Below are 20836 nucleotides of genomic sequence, written 5' to 3'. Positions count from 1 at the left end.
AGTGAAGTAGAAGCTATTAAAGTGTTTGGCAAAGAAGTAGAAGTCATGAAACAAAAGCTAGTATTCCCAGTTTTTTATAAGTGTTTTTTGATTTTTTACACAAACGGTACAAAATAAGTGCTTCCAACTTATAAACTCAGAAGTCGGCTTTTAAACCGTAGCCAAACGCCTCCAAAGTAATTTTATATTGGCATTATCTTGAAGCTACAAAGCTACACAAAGCCACCCAGTGTTGTCCAAGATAATTTTCAATAAAGATTTTGGGTATTATTTTGGTCAAACCACTAATTTGATAATTTGCTATGCGCAAAAGAGAAATAATTGGTATTTTGGTCATGTAAATGCAGTGCAGGTCTTTAGGCTGAGAGGACAGCTCAAGTGGTTGCTTGTGGTTATGGTAGTCTGAGTCATGGAATTATGAGAGGATTACAATCTTCAAGTTTTACATTATTTCTGTCTGCACATCGCAACACAAAATCAGTTCTCATCCTCGTCACGTATGCAATATTTGAATTTTGCATTGCGGCTACAGAGTAATGAATGGAAATTACCATCCTGTGTGCATTCCATGAAGCATGTCACTGATAACTAATTAATATCAGAGGTTTGGAAGGATATTTTGTGCGAAAATAGTATTAATATTGTCTGTATTACATTATTAAACTCGAAAATTAAAAAATTGGTGGGTCGGTACTTGGGTCGAATTATGAGCGTATAATCAATCATCCTTTTAAAATAAAATTATTATCTTTTTTATATTCACTAACAAAAAAAAACTCAATTTTCTACAAATAACACTGGGACAACATATCAATTACTTTTTTTTTAAAACTAAAATACATTATTTCAGATTTATAACTAAAAAAACCGATTATCTAAAAAAACACATGCAAATATATAATAAAAATTATATTATTATATAAGCGGGTCATGTTCCAGAGAGAACCATTAGAGAGAGAACCATAGAACTCTTACCTTATAAGGCAGGGTTCTGCAGCAGAACTTAAGTATGAGTTAGGGTTCTGCAGCAGAACTTCACATGCAAAAAATGTCAATATCTATGTATTAGATTTTAAAATTATTTTTGAACACACACAACGATGAAAAAATATGAAAAAAACATGTATTTAGATTTAGATCCTAAAAATCTATTTAAAATTTAGGGTTTCGCAGCAGAACCACTTCTATTTTAAGGACTGGTTCTCTCTTGAGCGCGAGCCTAATCGTAATTATTAACATACAGCGTACTGTAATATTACAGAAACATTAAATGTTTGGAAGTTTGATCCGAATTTTGAACCTTTTTATATAGTCAATTATCTTTTTTAACAAAAATTAATTTTTTATATATTTTTAACTAAAAAACTCAATGATATGAATACTTAAAAATCTGAATATATTCAATTAAAATTTATGATTTTTTTAAAAAAAAAACTAATGATATGATATTCACAAATATCAATTATTACTTTTTTTTTGAATTTTATACAATGTTTGATATTCTTTAAACTTTAATATTCTTTCTTACCAATATCACAGCACCTGCTGCTTATTATGGTTGAACCAGCTGACTCGAAAAAATTCAAAAAATTAATATTTCTCCGATGAACAAATTTGGGAACTGTAATACGCCAGAAACTACGAAGGGGCAACATTGTCCCTAAATCTATCATGTATGATTCTTCAAAACTTCAAACCCCCCAACCCCCAATAAAAATGATAACAAAAATTATATATAAGTTACAAAATATAATTAGGAACAAATATTGTTCTAGTGGCTGCAGCCAGCAGAAAATAGCACCACCCATGGTAGAAAATGGACTTGCATAGTAGATCATATCCCCACGGGTGAGCAGACTGCATTATAGTTAGTATGCTACTGAAGCCCACTCGAGTTGCAACGTATTTTGCCAGTCTGGCTAGAGAGAAAGATGGTGGAAATGGAGCTTTGATATCCGTTATTCAATGTCACGCTAGAATTGCTATCCGAATGGAAAAGGATACGAGTCTGTGTGAACAAATCTCCTACCGTACCCTGCTCTTTTTTGGTAATAGTCTCTTAAAGGCCATAAACGTTACAGCTGCAGATAGAGAATACCTGCACAACAAAAAATTAGTATCGTACACGCTTCTGAACCAAGCATAATCAAATTCAAGTAAAGCAATTTAAACAACAAAAATTTAATGAGGAAAAGAAATGTATTGGAAACACCTCCACATGCCAATCTAGTGAATAGTTTATCCTATATTAGACTGACTCTTCATGCTTACATGTATACACATATCCATAGGTTACATCACATGTCTGGTTCTCGCAAATGGCAATCCAAGATGGGAGGAATAATAAATCAATAGTTAAAATTCATCTTTAAAATTATAATTACATGGGAGCTGGGGTACACTTAACATATAATTTAAGATTTATGATGAATGACCAGTAAACAATCTTTTATCATATTGGCAAGCATACGTTATTCTTTCAATAAATATCAAACAGATTATGCTTGCTTTTCTGCTCTGATCTTTATGGAAGTAGTATGCTATTGCAATAGCACAAAAAGGTACTCCCTCCGTCCCCCTGAATTGTATACATTTGGGGGACAGGGACGCGGCACGGACTTTAATGCTCCTGTAAAGTGTAGTTATGTAATTTATTTTTAAAATTTTCTTTTTCTGAATTAAAGTTTGGATGTTATATTTTTATTCAGAAAAAGAAAATCTCAAAAATAAGTTACGGAACTATATTTTATAAGAGCATTAAAATGTGTGTCGAACAGTTGAAAAAAACGTATACAATTAAATGGGACAGAGGGAGTACAGTATAAGGTAGGTAACGGAGCCTAAATGGTCATGAGGATAGAGACACTAGGGGTGAGGGTGATGCTTGTTTATTCGAAGATGTCATTATGTTTTATTCAGATATGTACCTTACTTTTTCTGAGGCCAGAATTAAAGTAATGACACGACTTGTCCAACTCTAGATAAACATGCAATTACTTAAATCTTCAGTGCAGGGAAAGTACTTCAAGCTCTAAATTTGAATAATTACAAAGATTAGAAATCAATAAATTTAATCAGTGCAATAACTTTCAGCTATCTTATTACCCATCCAATATTTAGTTTTGTATGCAGGTGTTTCAGCTAATTAAATGTATTATTCAGATATTTTAAAGCCTTGTACTTGCTAAAGTCACTTTCATGTCAACTTGAGATGTCTAATTCATCAAGTTTTTATAAACTATAAAGATTATGTCACTGCTAGATAGCTAAAAGCTTGTGATGTAAAAAATAAACTGTGTGAAGATTAAGCTGGCAGAAGATGTGCTACATAAATAACAGGAAGAAATAAACAAGCATGCTTCATGTATAATACAGCTGGCCACTGAAAACTCAATTAAATTCGATTATACATTTTCCTTTCCTTCCTAGTACTAATGATTTTAAGAAATAAGAGAAGCACCGGCCTATATAGTTTCCGGTGAAGAAGACACTGTGATAAAAGTATATTGGTCCAACAAAAATCCTGATAAGGATTCTGGCAATAAAAATAGATCTACTTGATATCAAAATACCTCAGGCAAATGGTTTTTAATCTTGCAGAAAAGCTAAACAGAGTTTGCTATTAATGAGGATTCAGGTACTTTCTTCTGAAGTAAGTACTCATTGTCGAGACATAGGATTTGCTAAACACCCCAATTTAATTGTAAAATAAACCTAAGTTTTGAAATGTGATGCTCGGGGTTGAGAGAGGAATACCAAAAGATAAAATACTCGATAGTCTAGTCAAGTAAATGAAGGGAAAACAAACATACCAGGTAATTGTATAATTGAGATGGTCCTGTGGCATTACTGAACTTCGGATCAGTGTGTTCGGATCCTTCGGGAGAGGGTATGGATTACTTGGATTAACATTATCATTTGTGTCTTCGATGTATACAGTATTCTCTGGGAGTCCACAAGCACTAGAAATTGCAGGTACGTCTACATAGAACCACTGGCAGGAACTTGGATCATTAGCTGGAACAAAAACACTAGGCTTCTCACTTCCACGTACTACGCCAACAACTTCTGTTGGGATGACATCAGGAACCTGAAACGCTCGAGATAATTTGGAAGATATATAATCAGATATCCAAGTCTATATAAACAAAGGCAACATGATATAGAGGAAATGAGGTAGAAGTAGAGACAACCTGAACATCAGGCTTATTCGACTGGAACCACCACCGTGAACTTCTGTTATCTGTACTAGTAGGTTCTATAGCTATAGGTTGTCCATCATCTACAGAATGTTTAGAAGACTTGTCTTTCCAACTGCGTGGAACCCAGCCTCTGTTAACTAGAATTGGCGCCTGGGCACTGAGATTCCAGTTACAAAATTTCATTATGTAATGCAAAACTCAACACATGTAGAAGAACACGGCAAAGATGATCCAATAAAGGGGACTGACAATCCTTTGGATCTGAGGGAAACTGATTTAAAAGCTACCTTGATGGTGGGAATATTGCAAGTCAAAAGTACATAAAATAGTGTGTATTCAACCAAGTTGGCTCTAAACATTCTGTGAAAGCTTATAGTGTTAAACAAGAAAACAGCAAAAAAAAAAAAACACTATGATATAGAAGCTATTAACAAGAAGAAATATTTTTTAGGCCACACTTACCTTCTAGGGTTGTTCGGGATAGGCATAAGTGGGGTAATGACATAGTAGCCATTTTCAGTCACCCCCGAAATGCTTCTAGAACGCGGTCCCACATAGATAGACTTTTCCTCATCAAAAACTCCTTCACATACCAGTCTCCTGAATTCTAAAGCATCCAAATTTTCCTTTGAACAAGTAATGGCGTTGCATTTTATAGGTTCACTTCCCAATTTACTTTGTCTGTACTCCAACATATTTATCTGCATATTGAATATAGTTTGCTTGAATAAGATGAAAACTAATTCAGCTAATTAGGCATGTATGTAGATGTATATGTATGGGTACATATACTCCTCCATCCCATTTTAAGTGTCCACTTTGCAAATTTCACACATATTAAGAAACAATTAATGTAATGTTTTTATCATTATCTTCACACACCTATTCACCTTGGTTTTTATAAATATTAATTACGCATAGCATTACTCCTACTTAAATACTCTGTATTTGACCTTTTTTCACTTCAAATTATACTATACATTCATATTCCCTGCATTAATGCATTAATGAATTTATGAGGGGCTTGTTGGTTGTATTTAATACTATATTGGAACTAGTAAAAAAATTGCATGGGTTAAAGAGTATGACACATATTTTGGGAATTTTTTTTTGGCAAATTGGACACTTTAAATAGGATGGAGGGAGTGGGATATAATGCTTACTCTTATTTTTTCCATAGAACAATTAAAAAGTTAATGGGATCACAATCCTTAATACAGTACCTTCTCCTGGTCTATGTTGTATACTATTATTAATTAGAAACTGTCGAAGAAAAAAAATTAAATGGTAAAAGTTTCAAAACCCTATTATCTGGAAAAGATAGCTGACATTGTGTAATGATAGTCATTTTTATAATGTTCCAACCATTCTATACACTTGCCAACTTTGGAGGATAAATGAGACCAAGCAACGATGATAGTACTTTAAACATAAGAACTAATACAATAGATAGAACCATATATTCTCGGAGAAGTGAACATATTCATACAAACAAAAGTTTAATAAAATTGTTTAAAAGCGAGACTGCTGACTAAAATTTGCATCACAAGTATGAATTAACCAGCTGTTCGTGTTTACATTCAGGAAAGAACAAGAGTTATTCAACTTCATTGGGTCTTTCGAACAAAATTTTATTCTTATAAAGAGGAAATCGCAATTCAGAACTCAAATTATATAAACAACGTAATTATATGACTGGTTATTCTTAAATATTTTTTAAAGCAATAGATGACTACCAAAAGTATCCTAATAGGGTCTGGGTATATAGTCCAATATAAAGCTAACAACACTGGAATCACCACCTAACACCACGCAACTCACAACAAATCGACCTGCTATCTCCCATCTAAAGTCAAGCACATAACTCATCCCCAGTTCAAATAAACTTAAAACGGACGAATAAGTTGACATTTAAGTGCCGACGCAGATGCAAATACCTAAACTTTATTGAGCTAACAGGGGAGAGGTAGTATTTTTACTATTTTACAGGTAAATTAGTAACTTGTAATATAGCAAAACAAAATAGTAACTTGTAATTAACACCCTGAATTACGTATATGCGATCAGTAGCCTTACACATCAGAAGAACATAAAAATTAGGGCAAAATGAGGAAAATAAACCTTGTCATTTCGTCTAAAGATCTGCCAAGTGCCGAGGCCGAAAGTAATAGCTCCGGGAACAAAAAGTAAGAATCGTGTCCATCCTGTTCCTTTCTCTTTCTCTGTTTTGTGTATATAAACAGTTCAAGTTATTATGCAGAACAAGATCAATCAAAAAATGCATACAGAGAGAGAGAGAGAGAGAGAGAGAGACCTTGGGGATTAGAGAGAGAGGAAAGGGGAGGAGCGGCAGTAGTGGAGAGATTGCGACGGAGATGACGAGCTATTAGCGAGGATGAATTGTTAGTGCCACTAGACAACCACCGCGACATGGTATGTTCGTGATGCCGGAAAATCGATGCGCTGGCAGTGTTCAGTTTTTAATTAGTTTTGTAAATGAAATGAAAATCTCGCAAGTATTATCAAGGGTTTTGACTCGGCCAGTGGGCTGACTAAGGGAGTAATTCCGGATTACTCAGGGTGGGAATTCGGAAAATCGGAAGGAATTAATAAAAATATTTTGATGAATTAGAAATATTTAATTTGATTAAATTTTAATTATAATAAATAAATTGGTAACGATCAGGTGCATGAAATTGATATGTTGGAGCCTTGTAGGTTGTAGCAACTAGCAAGTCACCTGTGTGGCTTGTGATCATATCATTGTAATTAAGATTTATTCTTCCGGGGTAATAATTAACTTATTCAACTTTTTTTTTAGTGCAACTTATTTAACTTAATTATTTATTTGTTAAATTTAAGATCATTAATGTCAATAAATGTATAGCTGAAAAAGGAAGGGGTGAAATTTAGTTTTTAAAGTTGCAAGAGCACACTCACACTAACTGTTCATTCTCCTCGTGTATAATTTTAGGCCACTTCTTAGTCATGTTGGTCGAACAGGCAGAGACATATATACATTATTCATTAGTATTATATTAGAAGAGAATAACATATCTTATTTATAATATTTTAAAATAATAATAACAAAGTTCAAAAATCACGTATTCCTTTTTTCTCCCTCATTTCTTAACATTTTTTTCGTTTGATACATATTTTAAGATGTATATAAAATATAAGCTTACAACTTTTTTTTTAAAAGAAAAATCTTATTTTGTATAAGATTTGAACATTCTAATCTTATTTAGAAGAAGAAAAATTATCAAACAATATTTCACAAGAATCTTTAAAATACGTGTCGAGTGTCCATCCTCGATATTAAGAATTAAAAGGGACGGGATAAAGTATTATTTTAGCCCTCATTTTAGCTTATATATCTGCTGGTTTAGGGTTATGAGACGGAGACAGGAGTAAGAGATGGCCAGGACTACTCAATAACACATTTTGAAGCTCAATTTCAGTGATTCTAAAACTCAAACGTCTCCACTTTATGCAAGAGTGAGCTGTGTGGTCTTGTTAAGGTATTTATATCAGAGCAGAAACAATCATATACACCTCCAAAGACAAGAGGATACAGAACGCACAACCTTTTTATGATATTTACAAAGCAACTTCACAACATATACAAAAATTCTATACGATGTACACAAAGCAAACACACACAAAAAAATAAGTCATTTCTCAGTCTTGCCGTCCAGAGAGAAATGCATTCTCTGTTTCTCCACCCTCGAAAACGAACATGAATCATCATCATCTCATTTTGTCATTTTACCCCAACTGTTTAATTAACTGAAGCCATATATATCTGACCATTCACGAAAAATAATGGGAGCAGGAGAAGACCTTAACAAGATGGCGAAGTTTGTTCGGACGAACAACAAGAGCCTGGAGAGTCTGCTAGACATGGACAAATCAGCACAGGTGAAGAAAAATATGGTCAGACAAAACAGCAGAAAGATAGTACCTGGTCAAGGCCTTGAGTTCAGCAACTTATCTTACAGTGTAGTGAAGAAGCTGAAGAAGGATGGTGTGTGGATCAACAAAGAAACATACCTTCTCAATGACATCTCTGGACAGGCCTTGAGAGGGGAAGTTATGGCCATCATGGGCCCGAGTGGAGCGGGGAAATCTACCTTTCTTGATGCTTTGGCCGGGAGGATTCATCAAGGGAGTCTTGAAGGATCTGTCAGAATTGATAGCAAGCCAGTTAGTCTTTTTCTTACTATGAAGTTCCTTTTTTTTCTTTTTTCTTTTTTTGTCAGAATACAATAGTTGCATCAAGGGAATTCTTTCATTTGAGAAAGTTTATTTTCTAACTGAAGGTCATGCAAGATGTCCCCAGAAATTTAGAAAATAAAATTTAGAAAATAAGACTTTAATGATTGAAGAGATTCTATACAATAAACATGTAGGTCTATTCGAGGTATCATGTGCATAACCTTTCTCACTTGCAGGTCTCAACAAGCTACATGAAGATGATTTCATCTTACGTTATGCAAGACGACCAGCTCTTTGCGATGCTGACAGTCTATGAGACCTTCATGTTTGCAGCTGAGGTCAGGCTTCCGCCTTCTATTTCCAGGTCTGAGAAGAAGAAAAGAGTCTATGAGCTTCTTGACCAACTTGGTTTAACGGTATATAACAAGCCTACATGACTACATTAGTATATATACCATGAACTAGATAATCATTGATTTAGCTATTTGTACGCAGAGTTCAGCACATACTTACATTGGTGATGAAGGAAGGAGAGGAGTGTCAGGTGGTGAGAGGCGCAGGGTGTCTATTGGAATCGACATAATCCACAAACCATCTTTGTTGTTCCTCGATGAACCAACTTCTGGCCTTGATTCTACAAGTGCTTTCAGTGTTGTAGAGAAAGTGAAGGACATTGCTAGAAGTGGTAGTATCGTCCTCATGACTATCCACCAGCCTTCTTTCAGGATTCAAATGCTCCTGGACCGTATCACTGTCCTAGCCAGGTACAATAATACCTTCAAATATACTCCCTCCGTCCCAATTTTTTTGTCTTGTTTGACTTTTTGTGGTCAAATTGACCAAACTTTGACTGAAACTTATTCTCATATCTAAATTATGCACCATCTGACTGATAGGGGAAGGCTTATATATATGGGAAACCCGTCTGCGCTTCCTGCTCACCTCTCAGGATTCGGAAGGCCAGTTCCTGAAAGTGAGAATAGCTTAGAGTACCTACTTGATGTGATCAAAGAATACGATGAATCAACTGTGGGGCTTGATCCTCTTGTTTTATACCAATGTGATGGCATAAAGCCTGATCAAGCAGCTAGAACTCCTGTTCAGAGAATGCCAAGAACACCCAAAACACCACGACAGAAGACCCCGGGGCCTAAACACATCAGCCTCCGTAGCCATCAATTCACTGTTGGAAACGCGACCCCCAGAGCAGAATCAGGCAGATCATTTGACTATAATGATGACGACAACGATGAAGACTTTGACAACTCCCTGGAACGCAGCAAAACTGTAAACACACCAATGCACATGCAAACCAGCGGGGTCTACAATCCACGATTAGCCTCTCAATTCTACAAAGACTTCTCGGTTTGGGTTTACCATGGAGTGAAGGGAACACCCCGTCGACAACCATCATGGACCCCGGCAAGAACTCCAGGAAGAACACCTGGAAAGACACCTGTTTCAAGTTCAAGAAGTCATCTGTCCAGCAGATACTCAACCCCTCAACAAAACCGCCCCCAATCCAAAACCCCAGTAGTTTTCAGCCCATCAGCAGCAGAGCCTTACTCTGCTTCTTATGACCAGTTTGACACCCAAATTCTTGATGAACCTGCCAACCACGGGCCTAAGTTTGCAAACCCCTGGTTCCGTGAAATCGCAGTCCTCTCCTGGCGCACAGCCCTCAACGTGGTCCGAACCCCTGAACTATTCCTCTCACGAGAGATTGTTCTTGCTGTCATGGGCCTCGTTCTCGCCTCCCTATTCAAAGACTTGCATCACCGTGACTTCCAAACCATCAATCGCCTCCTCAACTTCTACATCTTTTCAGTTTGCCTCGTGTTCTTCTCCTCCAATGATGCAGTCCCTACTTTCATCCAAGAAAGATTTATTTTCATCCGAGAAACTTCTCACAACGCCTACCGGGCTTCTTCCTATGTCATCTCTTCGCTCATAGTTTACCTCCCATTTTTCGCTATCCAGGCCTTCACATTTGCAGCAATCACCCTCTTCATACTTGATCTCCAAAGCAATCTTCTCAGATTCTGGATCATCCTTTACTCCTCGCTGATCACCACCAACGCGTATGTGATGCTTGTCAGCGCCCTTGTTCCAAGTTACATAACCGGCTATGCAGTTGTCATTGCCACCACTGCTCTTTTCTTCCTGACTTGTGGATTTTTCTTAAAGGTGACTCAGATTCCCATGGTCTGGAAATGGCTACATTACATATCTGCCATCACATATCCATTCGAGGCCTTACTGATCAACGAATTCAAAAACGACAAATGCTACAATGGTGACCCTGCAGATCTCTCACCTGGTCCTTTAGGAGAAGTGAACATCAGCAAAGCACACAGCGTCTACGGGGTATTTCAGAACTGCACATTGATAGGAGAAGATGTTCTCTTCTCCATGGGGATTACGAAAGAGAACATCTGGTATGACATTGGCATTTTGCTGGCCTGGGGTGTACTTTATCGCCTCCTTTTCTATGTTGTTCTCAGATTCTACTCTAAGAACGTTAGAAAGTGAAGACTGTAGTAAAATGTCATGTCTGTTCACTGCTAATCAAGTATTAAGTCCCAGATTTTTCGGATTATCACACCAGAAGTGATTAATGATAATAACAGATATTAGCTTTCAAAGCTTGCCTGAATGAAGCCTGTGAAACTCCTTCCACAATGTAGGGAAGGGTGCATGTAATACAAAAATTGCATTCTGCTTCAGCTTGCTTATGCCCATAGATTACACCTTCAATGACAAATAAGATGAAGAGGCCATTATGCAAGCCAACAGCAACACACAAAAAAAATAAAAAAATTGGCTACAACAATAACATGACAACAATAATCAGAATCTTCAAATGACTAAGCTCAATACGAATAAGGTGGCAACGGATAGTACCTCTGTCCACTCATTTTTATACAGTTTTTTTTTCATTACTCAGACACGTATTTTAAGACTTGCGTAAAATATAGTTTTATAATTTATTTTGAAATTTTTGTTTTTGAATTAAATTTTTATTAAGAAGAAGAAAATTAAAATTATTTATGAAACTGTATGTTATAAGGGTATTAAAATATGTGCCAGACTCTTCATCCCAAACGTATACAACTCAATGGGACGGAGGGAGTAGAATTTAGAAGTAGCATAATAACATGTTTACAAAGCACCAAGTCATCAAGCCCTTTATGCAATTTTCAGAGCAAGATATTTTCCATTTATAACTGGTAAATATAATAGATGATGAATTTTTCATAAACAATTGACACTATTTTGCTCTTCAATGATGAAATCAACATAAAACAGATCTATAAGATGAGCTTGCTCTAAATTTTACGGTAAGTAAAATTTATGTTGTGTGGTTGGGGAGAATGGAATGAGTAAAACTATTTGGAACTAATAAAGATAGAAAAGAAGTTTTCAAATAAAAATTAAATGAGTGCAAAATTATTATGATGAGATTTGATAAGAAATTGAGAATAGGAGAGAATGGAACATTCCATCTCAGATTAAAGGTGTGATCTCTAGCACTTAATGTAAGGAATGGAATGGAGGAAATGAATGAAATTTCTTAACAATTGCCCATAACGTACTTCATTTTCCCTTCCATTCCTACCGGAATCCTTCAGGAATCATTCACCCTGACCAAACACATATAATTTCTCGTGAAACATGTAAAACAGGTGTCAGATCTGCGTTTCTACAACAAACTGAAACAGGCTGATTGAATCCTGCTTTATTTTCATGAGCACTTGTCTTTATAACATCCACAACATTAGGCATATCTTCATTTACTAAATGTTTTTCATAATCCCAGATGTCTTGGACATCACTACATTGTCTAACATACACTGATTGTATTCTAAAAGGAGCAATAACAGTGAAAGTGCACAAAGATGTATTATAAGTCCAAGCATAATATGATAGAGATATATTAAGCAGTTGGCCGAACAACAGACAATATTGCCACAAGACTGGACAAGGACAGCCAGCTGCAAGATATGTTCTTTTCTTCAAGATCACGTCTACCCAGCATGCTGAATAATTTTCTTTTCAAGTGCATTTTTGTCAGCTCCAACAACTTTGTCAACCTCTTTCCCGTTCTTAATGAAGAATATGGTAGGAACACTGCTGACATTCCACAGTCTAGCCACAGCTTGCGCCTCATCAATGTCCACTTTTAAGAAACAAACTTTCTGGTATTTCCCAGCCAGGTTTACATATGTTGGAGAAAGGTAACGACAGGGCCCACACCACGTTGCAGTAAAGTATATAACCAGCAAACGGGATGCTTTGGAAGCAGCACTTGAAATAGTCTCTAGCTCCCCAGTAGTATGAATCCCGATGACTTGCCCTACAGAGTGCAAAGGTAAAGTCACAAGACTATATACATGTGCGAAAGAACCCATATCAAACACACACATGTGCGTATGAACACATATACAAAAACACACACAAAGAATTCAACGTAATACATGTGTCAGTTATCCTAAATTACACATGAGATATACTGGAATAGGCACACATTTGTGAATCCTCCAAGTAGGGCTTGATCACATATAAAAGGCTTTGGAATATTTAAACCCCTGGATTTTACATATAAAAAAACATCTACCTTCAAATTCAAAAATTATTAAAGGGATATTCTGAATGGTACCATCGTGTTATTGACTTTCTCGGTGATACCATTTCGTATTTTTTACTGACTTACAGCGCACCTAAACTCTTGACTTGTAAGTCTTATAACCTTAAAATTGTTAACATAAGATACTCCTTAACTATAATAATCTAATATTTTAAAGTAAAGATCAAAATGAATTCAGTCTGATATTCTTTCGTTTTTAAATCGACAAACAAGTTCGTATATTCATCTCCATCGTTTCATCTCCACTATCTTTTCTCTAACCTTCTTTTTTTCCACTATTCTTTCCACAATATTAATCTACAATTAAAGGGTTCTCAGTGATACCACTAATACCATTTGGACAAGTCCATATTATGGTGGAAAAGTCAAAATCACAATGATACCAATAGGAAATTTCCATTATTCAAAAAATGAACTGCGGAAAACTCAAATGACATTTTTCAGTAGTCTTCTCAAAGTACTGACAAGTCAGGGTTTGATAAGTGAAGCACGTGTAAACTAGACAATCCAAATTGCTATTTAGGATACCAGACTTATGATTCTATACAATTACACTGAAGGGGATCTTCATTTTACCTAGTAAATATATCCCTAATGTTGAGAATAAACAACAAAAGTGAAAATGAAGCACCTAATCAAGACAACACACCAAATCTGTACTAAACTCTCACACAATTGTTGTAAAATCCCACATAGATCACATTGATTAGATAAAGAATATTTGTGGCCTTTATGACATCCCAAGCCCATAACTAACATGCATACAGGACCTAACAAGTAACAACTCACCACAATTCAGTCCAAAGTAACATCCCAAACCCACAACTGACATGCATACCAGACCCAACAACCCACAACCCACCACGAGTTACTTGGGTTACTCTTTATCTAATCGATGTGGGATGTTACAATTGTATTGTTGTATTGTGCCACCCACAACAGGATTCTAATCGATGTGGGATGTTACAATTGTATTTTTGTGTTGTGTCACCCAACAGTCCACCACAGGTTAGGTTACTTTTTATCTAACCGATGTGGGATGTTACAATTATATTGCCGTGTTGTGTCAGAAGTTTACAATTATATAAAAATATTTATTAAGAGAAGAAACTGGGCCGAACATAAAACATTAGCCAATGCTGAAAAGCCCGCAGTCAAGGCCTTGAGCCTTAAGTCAAGCCCTTGAGATCTGCCTTCAAGGCCTTGAACTTCTACTGAAGCTCTCATCAGTACGGCAAATAGCCTGCGCATAAATATTAAAAAATCCTACGAGAATGCATTCGGGGTAAAACATGTAAACTGCAAATTCCAATATAGTAGATCTGCATGTGCCTTCAATTGATTATACACTTCTAGAAGAAGGTATTTAAGGCCATTTTACATTATGTAAGAGCATGTGATCTATCCATATTATCAACTTTGTGGCAGTTATAAGTCTTGTAATTCATACAATATTGCAACAATTTCTCCAAATTTATAGTGTAGGTTCATCAAAATTTTAACTTTTGCTATTTCAGTCCTAAAGATCAAGATATATGCTGCCTTATATTAGAATTAGAGTGAGAGGTACAGATAAATAGGGTGAGCCGTTACAGAAACCAGAAAACCAAACTGAGTTGGAAATCATACCATCCTTAAAAGCAGTGGCTGCTTTCGCTTCCTGCATAAAAGTAAAAACTCAGTAAGCAATAGATATATAGAGCAATAAACGGGAAAAGGCATAAGGAGTGCATAAGAATTACTTTTCAGCCATGATTATTGTTCATAATTTAAAGCTTACTGTCCTAAATTACACTTCCACATTTTCTTTTCCGTTTCTGATAAATGATTACAGTCCCCCTTTATGTTATACATATATTCTGTTTCTGGGATTAAAGCACAGAAGTGCAGTTATGAATTAAAAGTGGAAGCATGAAGAACACATGAAAATGAAGTTACTGTTACTGTTAGGGAGTGATGGGTTCTGCTATTACTGGAACGGGAGAAATTATGTAGGAAGCAAGGACTGGAGAATAGATATGTAAAATAAAAACGGTGCACATCTAAACAACTACTGTAACAAGGGAGGTATGAAGTATACTAATAGATGCCTTGCAGGGATGTGAAGTGTACATCTCCTGAAATGCTGACCACTATGTTGAGTGTGTTTTATATTCTTATCACTAACAAAATGAACTATGTAGAGGTGGTACCCTAAAAGAAGCTACAACACTTAGATCCAAAAAAGGTCGCATACCAGCAACGAACAAATAATTTCAGGAACCACAGAAAACTTAAATTGAACCGGGACCTACTATTGCCAAAGATGAGATAGTTGCAGCAAAAGTACATTCCCCAAAAATCGATACATCTATAACTAAACAGTCCAGCTGTGGAACTGCTATAGATTCACCTAATTAACTGGATAATTGCAATCAAACGAACACCAACACAAGCAACTGTTTCTATTACAATAATAGTACTGGTAAGGAACAAATTACACCCCCACTTCGAGCAGTGGTCTCTCCCAAATACTTAACGAAAAGATAACAATACTTCAGATACTTCCCCTTTTCACCCCCCCCCCCCCCCCCTCCACATATAATATCTTCTTCCAATTTCCACACTCTTCTTGTTACTAAAATGACCTTTCTAACCCTTTGGTAATTATCAAATCCACCGTGCGTTGTTTGCTCATTCCTAACTTTATTTGGGCTGTTCTCCTTGGGCCTTCTTCAGCCTACGAGAGTAAGTTATTGGACTGGCCAGCTTACTTAAATTCTTGGCAGGAACCTACAGGTTAATTTTAATCAAATATTTGGTTAACTTCAAGATTCCTACTCGGAGTGCCAGTGTAAAGGCTGATACAGACGGAATTTGAAAGGATGTTATTTTTTTAGAATGAAGCAGAGCAGAGAATCGGGGAAGAGGAGGGCGCAGAGATGGATTAGTGATTAAACTATTTTTCAAAAAAAAAAAAAAAAACCTCTGTTAACCTAGTAGTCATGCTACAAGTAGTACTAGATTTTCATTGAGTAGTAGGTACTAGCTAATTATCAATCACTGTCCTTTTTGTTAGGAATTGTGATGAGTTAGTGAGTTACTAAGTTGCCGGAACTCAATACAAGAATTGAAATTCTCTGGAGATCAATACATTTCGCACCAACATGAAAGGGCGTATAAGATGTTGCTGCTTTTGACCCTACGTCCCTACCTACCATTTAGAAAGTTTTATCTTAAAATTAAATAGTGATACAATAAAATTTATTAATATATTCTCTTGTAGTGCTTCCAAAGTGATGACATCACTATCCATCAGCTATCAACATCCAAATACAGTTCAAACCCTGGTTTACTAATATCCAAAATTTGATCCAGTAGAAATTCAAGCCTGTTCAAATAAATAGGGGGGACTAAACAAGAAGTCTTAACAAAGAACTGCCAACTGTTGTGAAGTCCTGGAAGACACTGTTATCTATGATGTTCTATTTACACATGCTACAGGGCGGAATCGGGTAATCTCGGGACAGCTATGTGGAAGCAATGAACATGCTCTCTCCTACCTCAAAGATGATTTGAACACTGAAAAACTAGCAAAGCCAGAAATGCTATAATTTCTGATCGTCGGCTTTGAACCTCTAATGCAATTGTGAAAGTCATACAAGACAGTGCTATTATGACGCCCAGGAAACTAAAAGCTCTGCCTATCAACAAAAGAGAATAGACATGAACAAAGAAAATAACAACTAATCGACCAAACTTAATAATATAACTAACATATTCCCGATAACCCAATTTCACGGATAAAGAATCAAAATGAACCAGCCTAAGATCGGAGGGGAGGATCCAGTCATCAGAAATCATACATATAAAAGAAGAACAACATGCACCATTGCAGCGGTCGATAAATATATCGTGGAGAGGAGATGTGCAATCATAGAGAGACCAAGAGGTACAACATATAAGCCTAGGCTTATTTGGTATGCATTAATACCCTGGTATCTAACCTAAACTAAAGGGGTAAGATTGACTTCGGAGTTCTGGATAGAAAACTGATCGTCACGGTATCTGAGCGTCAGCCCGATCAAAAGCTTCGCACATGTTTGCAGATATCAACCAAGGGCCAAGCCTCGCTGGAGGGATTGGACCTAGGTTGAAGCCTCAAGAAAGGTGAGGCTTCCCCAAAAAAAATAATCTTAACTTAGATATCCTAAGAAAACCATAAACAAGTTGTTGTTCGTGCTGAACACTATGTCACTCTGACTCGAGTACGAAGCATTGGACACCACACTTATCTGAGTGTTGGACTCGAAAAATATGAAAATTGGGGACAAGGGGACACAGTCCTATTTTTGTACAAGTGTACGGGAACACAACATAATTAATAAATAAGTGTGGTAAGTACTAAGTACATACCTTAACAAAAAGTAACAATCAAATTCGGATTAAACACAATTCTATAAAGAATTAGAATTTTGCAAATTAGGGATCTTCTCTGCTTTTTTTTTTATTTATGCTTCTATCTTTCTGCTCATTTTCTTTGGTTTACATTGCATATTCAACTTATATGTGGTATTGAAGTTGGTAAAAGGGTCCATGTTTCAGTCACAAAATCCGACATGGAATAAGTGTCATGTCCGAGTGTCCAAGTGTCGAAAACAAGTACGGCTACCTAAACAAAAGACTCACTAACATGCCTGAACATACACCTAGTTTGAGGGTTTCACAAAAGGGAGGTTGACCCTGAGAGGTTGGTATTAATGTTAAGAAGCCGTAATATAACCTAAATAGGATAAGTGGTTAGAATTTGACTAGTGCTAGTTTTATGGCTTTTGAAATTTTCTAAGGCCTAATTTTTGAGGCTTTGCACCTTAAGAACCACCAAAAGCATCTAGTACTGCAGTAAAAACGTACATCAAGTAATCCAAGAGGGCGGAACTACACTAGGATACAAAATGCTTTTAAAAATAATTAAAATTCATTGACACCATCAGCACCTGGGCTGCTTGCCGCCTTTGCCTCTCTTGCTCCACTCTTTTTAGCTCCTTTTCCTTTTTCAGGCGTTCATACTTCCGGCGATGCTCTTCAATCTTCTTCACATTAGGTTCGACCTGCAATACAATATATAGTTATATAGTCATTATGTTGTTAATCAATAGGAAATTATAAATAATAATAACAACAACAGCAACAACAACAATAATAATAATACATGAAACCTTAGATTACGATAACCCAACCTTTTTTAGTACTGAATTGATCTCTTCATCATAATCTAACCTCGAAGCAAAATGCAAATCATGTGCCGCCTCTTCCCAAGAGCCCAGCATCGCCATCGCCAAACCTCTAGTTTTGTGCCCTTTTGCTGAGTCAGGGTTGACCTGAAACAAAACTATTTAGATTTTATTCTACACTACAGAGGAATGATAAGCTGAGGAAGCTTAAAAATCATTTCTCCAATGAGAAAACAGGTCAGTGTAGAAATTTAAACAAACCTTTAATGCTGCCTCAGCATCACGTATTGCCGCATTTGGTTTCTTCATTTTGACGAAGATACTAGCTGCACAAAAGCATCACAGGTATGCAGTGGAGAGGGGGAGATGAGATGTTGAGTCCATATTTGGCGAGCAATATAAAAAACAAAGAGCAACCACAGAAATTACATGGCAAGATGACACTCTAGTCATAGTACATAATTACCTCTAGTAGCATAAAGTATTGCAGAATGTGGATTCAAAGTAATAGCTTCGGTTAGGTAATCTATGGCTTCATTCAGTAAACCTGTAACACATATATGAACACAGTGATTTACCAAAACCATCTAGAAACAATTCGTGTACTCTATCATCCATGAAAAACTAATAACAGCTAACATGCCTTTCTCTAATGCATCCATAGCTTTTATTTTCAATGCTTGTGCAGCATCCAAATTTTCCTCACTTACTTCGATTGAAGAATCCCCCATCTTCAATAAAACAGAGCAACTCTCAAATGTCGAAACTAAATCACAGTACATACATATTATCATTCCTGATAATCCCATGAAATGCCCTACCTTTTGTGGAGGATCGTTATCAGACTCTACGACATCAGCATCATCCAACTCGATATCAGATTCTACAACATCATCATCCCCTTTATCATCGCCAAAGATCACGTGTTTAGATTATCAGTATCTGCATAAACTTCAGAGCATATGAAAATTCAACCCATTACCCTGCACGTAAACTCGCTATAATTAGGGAATCAACTACGAAACAGTTGGATTAAGCCATAGACAAATATTTATATATACATATAATCATATATATATAGATAGATAGATAGATAGATAGATAGATATACCAAACATATCTTGCTAGCTATTTACAATCTCAAAGACTCAAATTCAGTCGAGATATTACATGAAAGTTTTCTTCCAATCATTTGATCATATAGCTGCCTTACAGAAAACAATTGCAATTAAAAGGATAGATTGCTTGATCCAATGAGGCAATTAAATTTCTGGTTCTATATCTCTACTTCGTATCACCCCAAAGAATTTCTTGCACTTAATATTAATTCAATATAATTTAAATCAAACTAAAAATTCACGATAGCACGTAAACTTTCATATTTCATATATGTGTTAGAATACGATACGATTCTGGTAAACCCTCCACCAACATATCGAGGTTTTAGGAGAATTTGTCACTTAACAATGTGTGTATATGCTATAGTGTTCTTTTTTTCCTGACACACGAAATATATGAATGTTCGTTATATGAGTTCAATTGAATGTGCATACAAGGATATAATGTGATGGAGAGAGATAGAGAGAGTTGGAACTAACTGAATTTGAAGCTGGTGGAAAAGTGGCTCCCATGCTGAAACACATACAGGAACATCATATATGTAAATGAATGAGCTGAAGAGGGAGAGAAGGGGGAGGTAGAGAAATAGAGAGAGAGGGAGGGAGGGGAGAGAGAGAGGGGGGGGGACAGAGAGAGAGGGGGGGAGAGAGAGAGGGAGAGAGAGGGGGAGAGAGAGAGACCTGTGTAGGTAGTGACTGAAGAAGGAAAGGTCAGGGTTTTCTAGAAGCGAAGGATTGAGCTTCAACTGCTCCACCAACAACTTCAGCTCTGCCACTTTACTATTCTCCATCTCAGTTTCTCCGAGTCGAGGATTTCTCAGTTTTTACAATTTATAGCACTTGATTTACTGTAATGGCCCTATTTCTAACTCGGCCGACCAGGAGGACTCGGACCCGGAAATTGTCCGAGTCTATTTTACACCAGTTTTTACTTTTAACTCGTATCAAAATCCGAAAAGATACGACAAAGAACCCATTTGATTGAGCTTGGCTTATGACTTAACGTGACTTATAACTTAACGTAACTTATTTGATAAGCCGAGAACTTAACATGTCTGTTTAGGTGAGTAAAATTCTATGTAGACCACTTTTATTGGAGACCGCGGAGACTACTTACGTTTTGCAAGTGAAATATTGCATAAAAACATTGCAAAACGTATAATTTTGCACATCATGTTGTACAAAATCATTATTTCACTTTAAAATCTTGAATATCATATAAGTTTCGCATGTATAACATTACAAAATGTTATATTCAACGAAATATATTTAGTTTGCAAGACATTGATCGACTTGTACAACATACATTATATACTTATGAAACATAGATGATCTTCAACAATTTTAATGAATACATGATATTTGTTGAACATACTTCACAAAATAATGTATTTTATAGTGTTTTGATTGCAGAAATAAGTGGTCTCCACGGTCTCC

The 20836-nt window shown here is 36.1% G+C and overlaps 4 protein-coding genes across 4 annotated transcripts in view; 1 reads left to right on the top strand and 3 right to left on the bottom strand.

The window, feature by feature from the left end:
• The window catches only part of LOC108203529 (probable aldo-keto reductase 2), an 85533-nt gene that overhangs the window by 26899 nt on the left and 37798 nt on the right, over nt 1–20836 (bottom strand). The window lies entirely within an intron of this gene.
• Nucleotides 1569–6832, bottom strand: LOC108209289 (surfeit locus protein 1). The gene is made up of 6 exons (XM_017380116.2): nt 6517–6832; nt 6324–6424; nt 4665–4903; nt 4194–4359; nt 3813–4090; nt 1569–2098 (listed from the first exon to the last, which is right to left on the bottom strand). The coding sequence occupies exons 1-6, from the start codon at nt 6632–6634 to the stop codon at nt 2026–2028; spliced, it is 975 nt and encodes a 324-aa protein (XP_017235605.1). The 5' UTR covers nt 6635–6832; the 3' UTR covers nt 1569–2025.
• Nucleotides 7988–11022, top strand: LOC108199909 (ABC transporter G family member STR). The gene is made up of 4 exons (XM_017367933.2): nt 7988–8408; nt 8657–8836; nt 8916–9184; nt 9317–11022. Exons 1-4 carry the CDS (start codon nt 8028–8030, stop codon nt 10950–10952), a joined length of 2466 nt encoding a protein of 821 aa, XP_017223422.2. The 5' UTR covers nt 7988–8027; the 3' UTR covers nt 10953–11022.
• LOC108212109 (TPR repeat-containing thioredoxin TDX) lies at nt 12121–20279 on the bottom strand. The gene is made up of 10 exons (XM_064085678.1): nt 20081–20279; nt 19881–19913; nt 19103–19184; nt 18925–19012; nt 18748–18828; nt 18543–18607; nt 18288–18428; nt 18045–18158; nt 14698–14728; nt 12121–12777 (listed from the first exon to the last, which is right to left on the bottom strand). Exons 1-10 carry the CDS (start codon nt 20188–20190, stop codon nt 12449–12451), a joined length of 1074 nt encoding a protein of 357 aa, XP_063941748.1. The 5' UTR covers nt 20191–20279; the 3' UTR covers nt 12121–12448.

The sequence above is a fragment of the Daucus carota genome, chromosome 1 (assembly GCF_001625215.2).
Source record: "Daucus carota subsp. sativus chromosome 1, DH1 v3.0, whole genome shotgun sequence".
Lineage (NCBI taxonomy): Eukaryota > Viridiplantae > Streptophyta > Magnoliopsida > Apiales > Apiaceae > Daucus > Daucus carota.
The sequence above is the reverse complement of the archived record's forward strand: the minus strand, read 5'-3'. Positions and strand labels throughout refer to the sequence as shown.

Excerpts from the sequence above, each read along its gene's own strand:
- LOC108209289 (XM_017380116.2), bottom strand. The coding sequence starts at position 6,634 with ATGTCGCGGTGGTTGTCTAGTGGCACTAACAATTCATCCTCGCTAATA. Across the intron at positions 6,425-6,516 it reads CTCTCTCTCTAATCCCCAAG|AGAAAGAGAAAGGAACAGGA; the intron begins GTCTCTCTCTCT and ends TACACAAAACAG. Across the intron at positions 4,904-6,323 it reads TCTTTAGACGAAATGACAAG|ATAAATATGTTGGAGTACAG; the intron begins GTTTATTTTCCT and ends TTCAATATGCAG.
- LOC108199909 (XM_017367933.2), top strand. The coding sequence starts at position 8,028 with ATGGGAGCAGGAGAAGACCTTAACAAGATGGCGAAGTTTGTTCGGACG. Across the intron at positions 8,837-8,915 it reads TTGACCAACTTGGTTTAACG|AGTTCAGCACATACTTACAT; the intron begins GTATATAACAAG and ends ATTTGTACGCAG. Across the intron at positions 9,185-9,316 it reads CGTATCACTGTCCTAGCCAG|GGGAAGGCTTATATATATGG; the intron begins GTACAATAATAC and ends TCTGACTGATAG.
- LOC108212109 (XM_064085678.1), bottom strand. The coding sequence starts at position 20,190 with ATGGAGAATAGTAAAGTGGCAGAGCTGAAGTTGTTGGTGGAGCAGTTG. Across the intron at positions 18,608-18,747 it reads AATACTTTATGCTACTAGAG|CTAGTATCTTCGTCAAAATG; the intron begins GTAATTATGTAC and ends GCTTTTGTGCAG. Across the intron at positions 14,729-18,044 it reads AAAGGCGGCAAGCAGCCCAG|GAAGCGAAAGCAGCCACTGC; the intron begins GTGCTGATGGTG and ends ACTTTTATGCAG.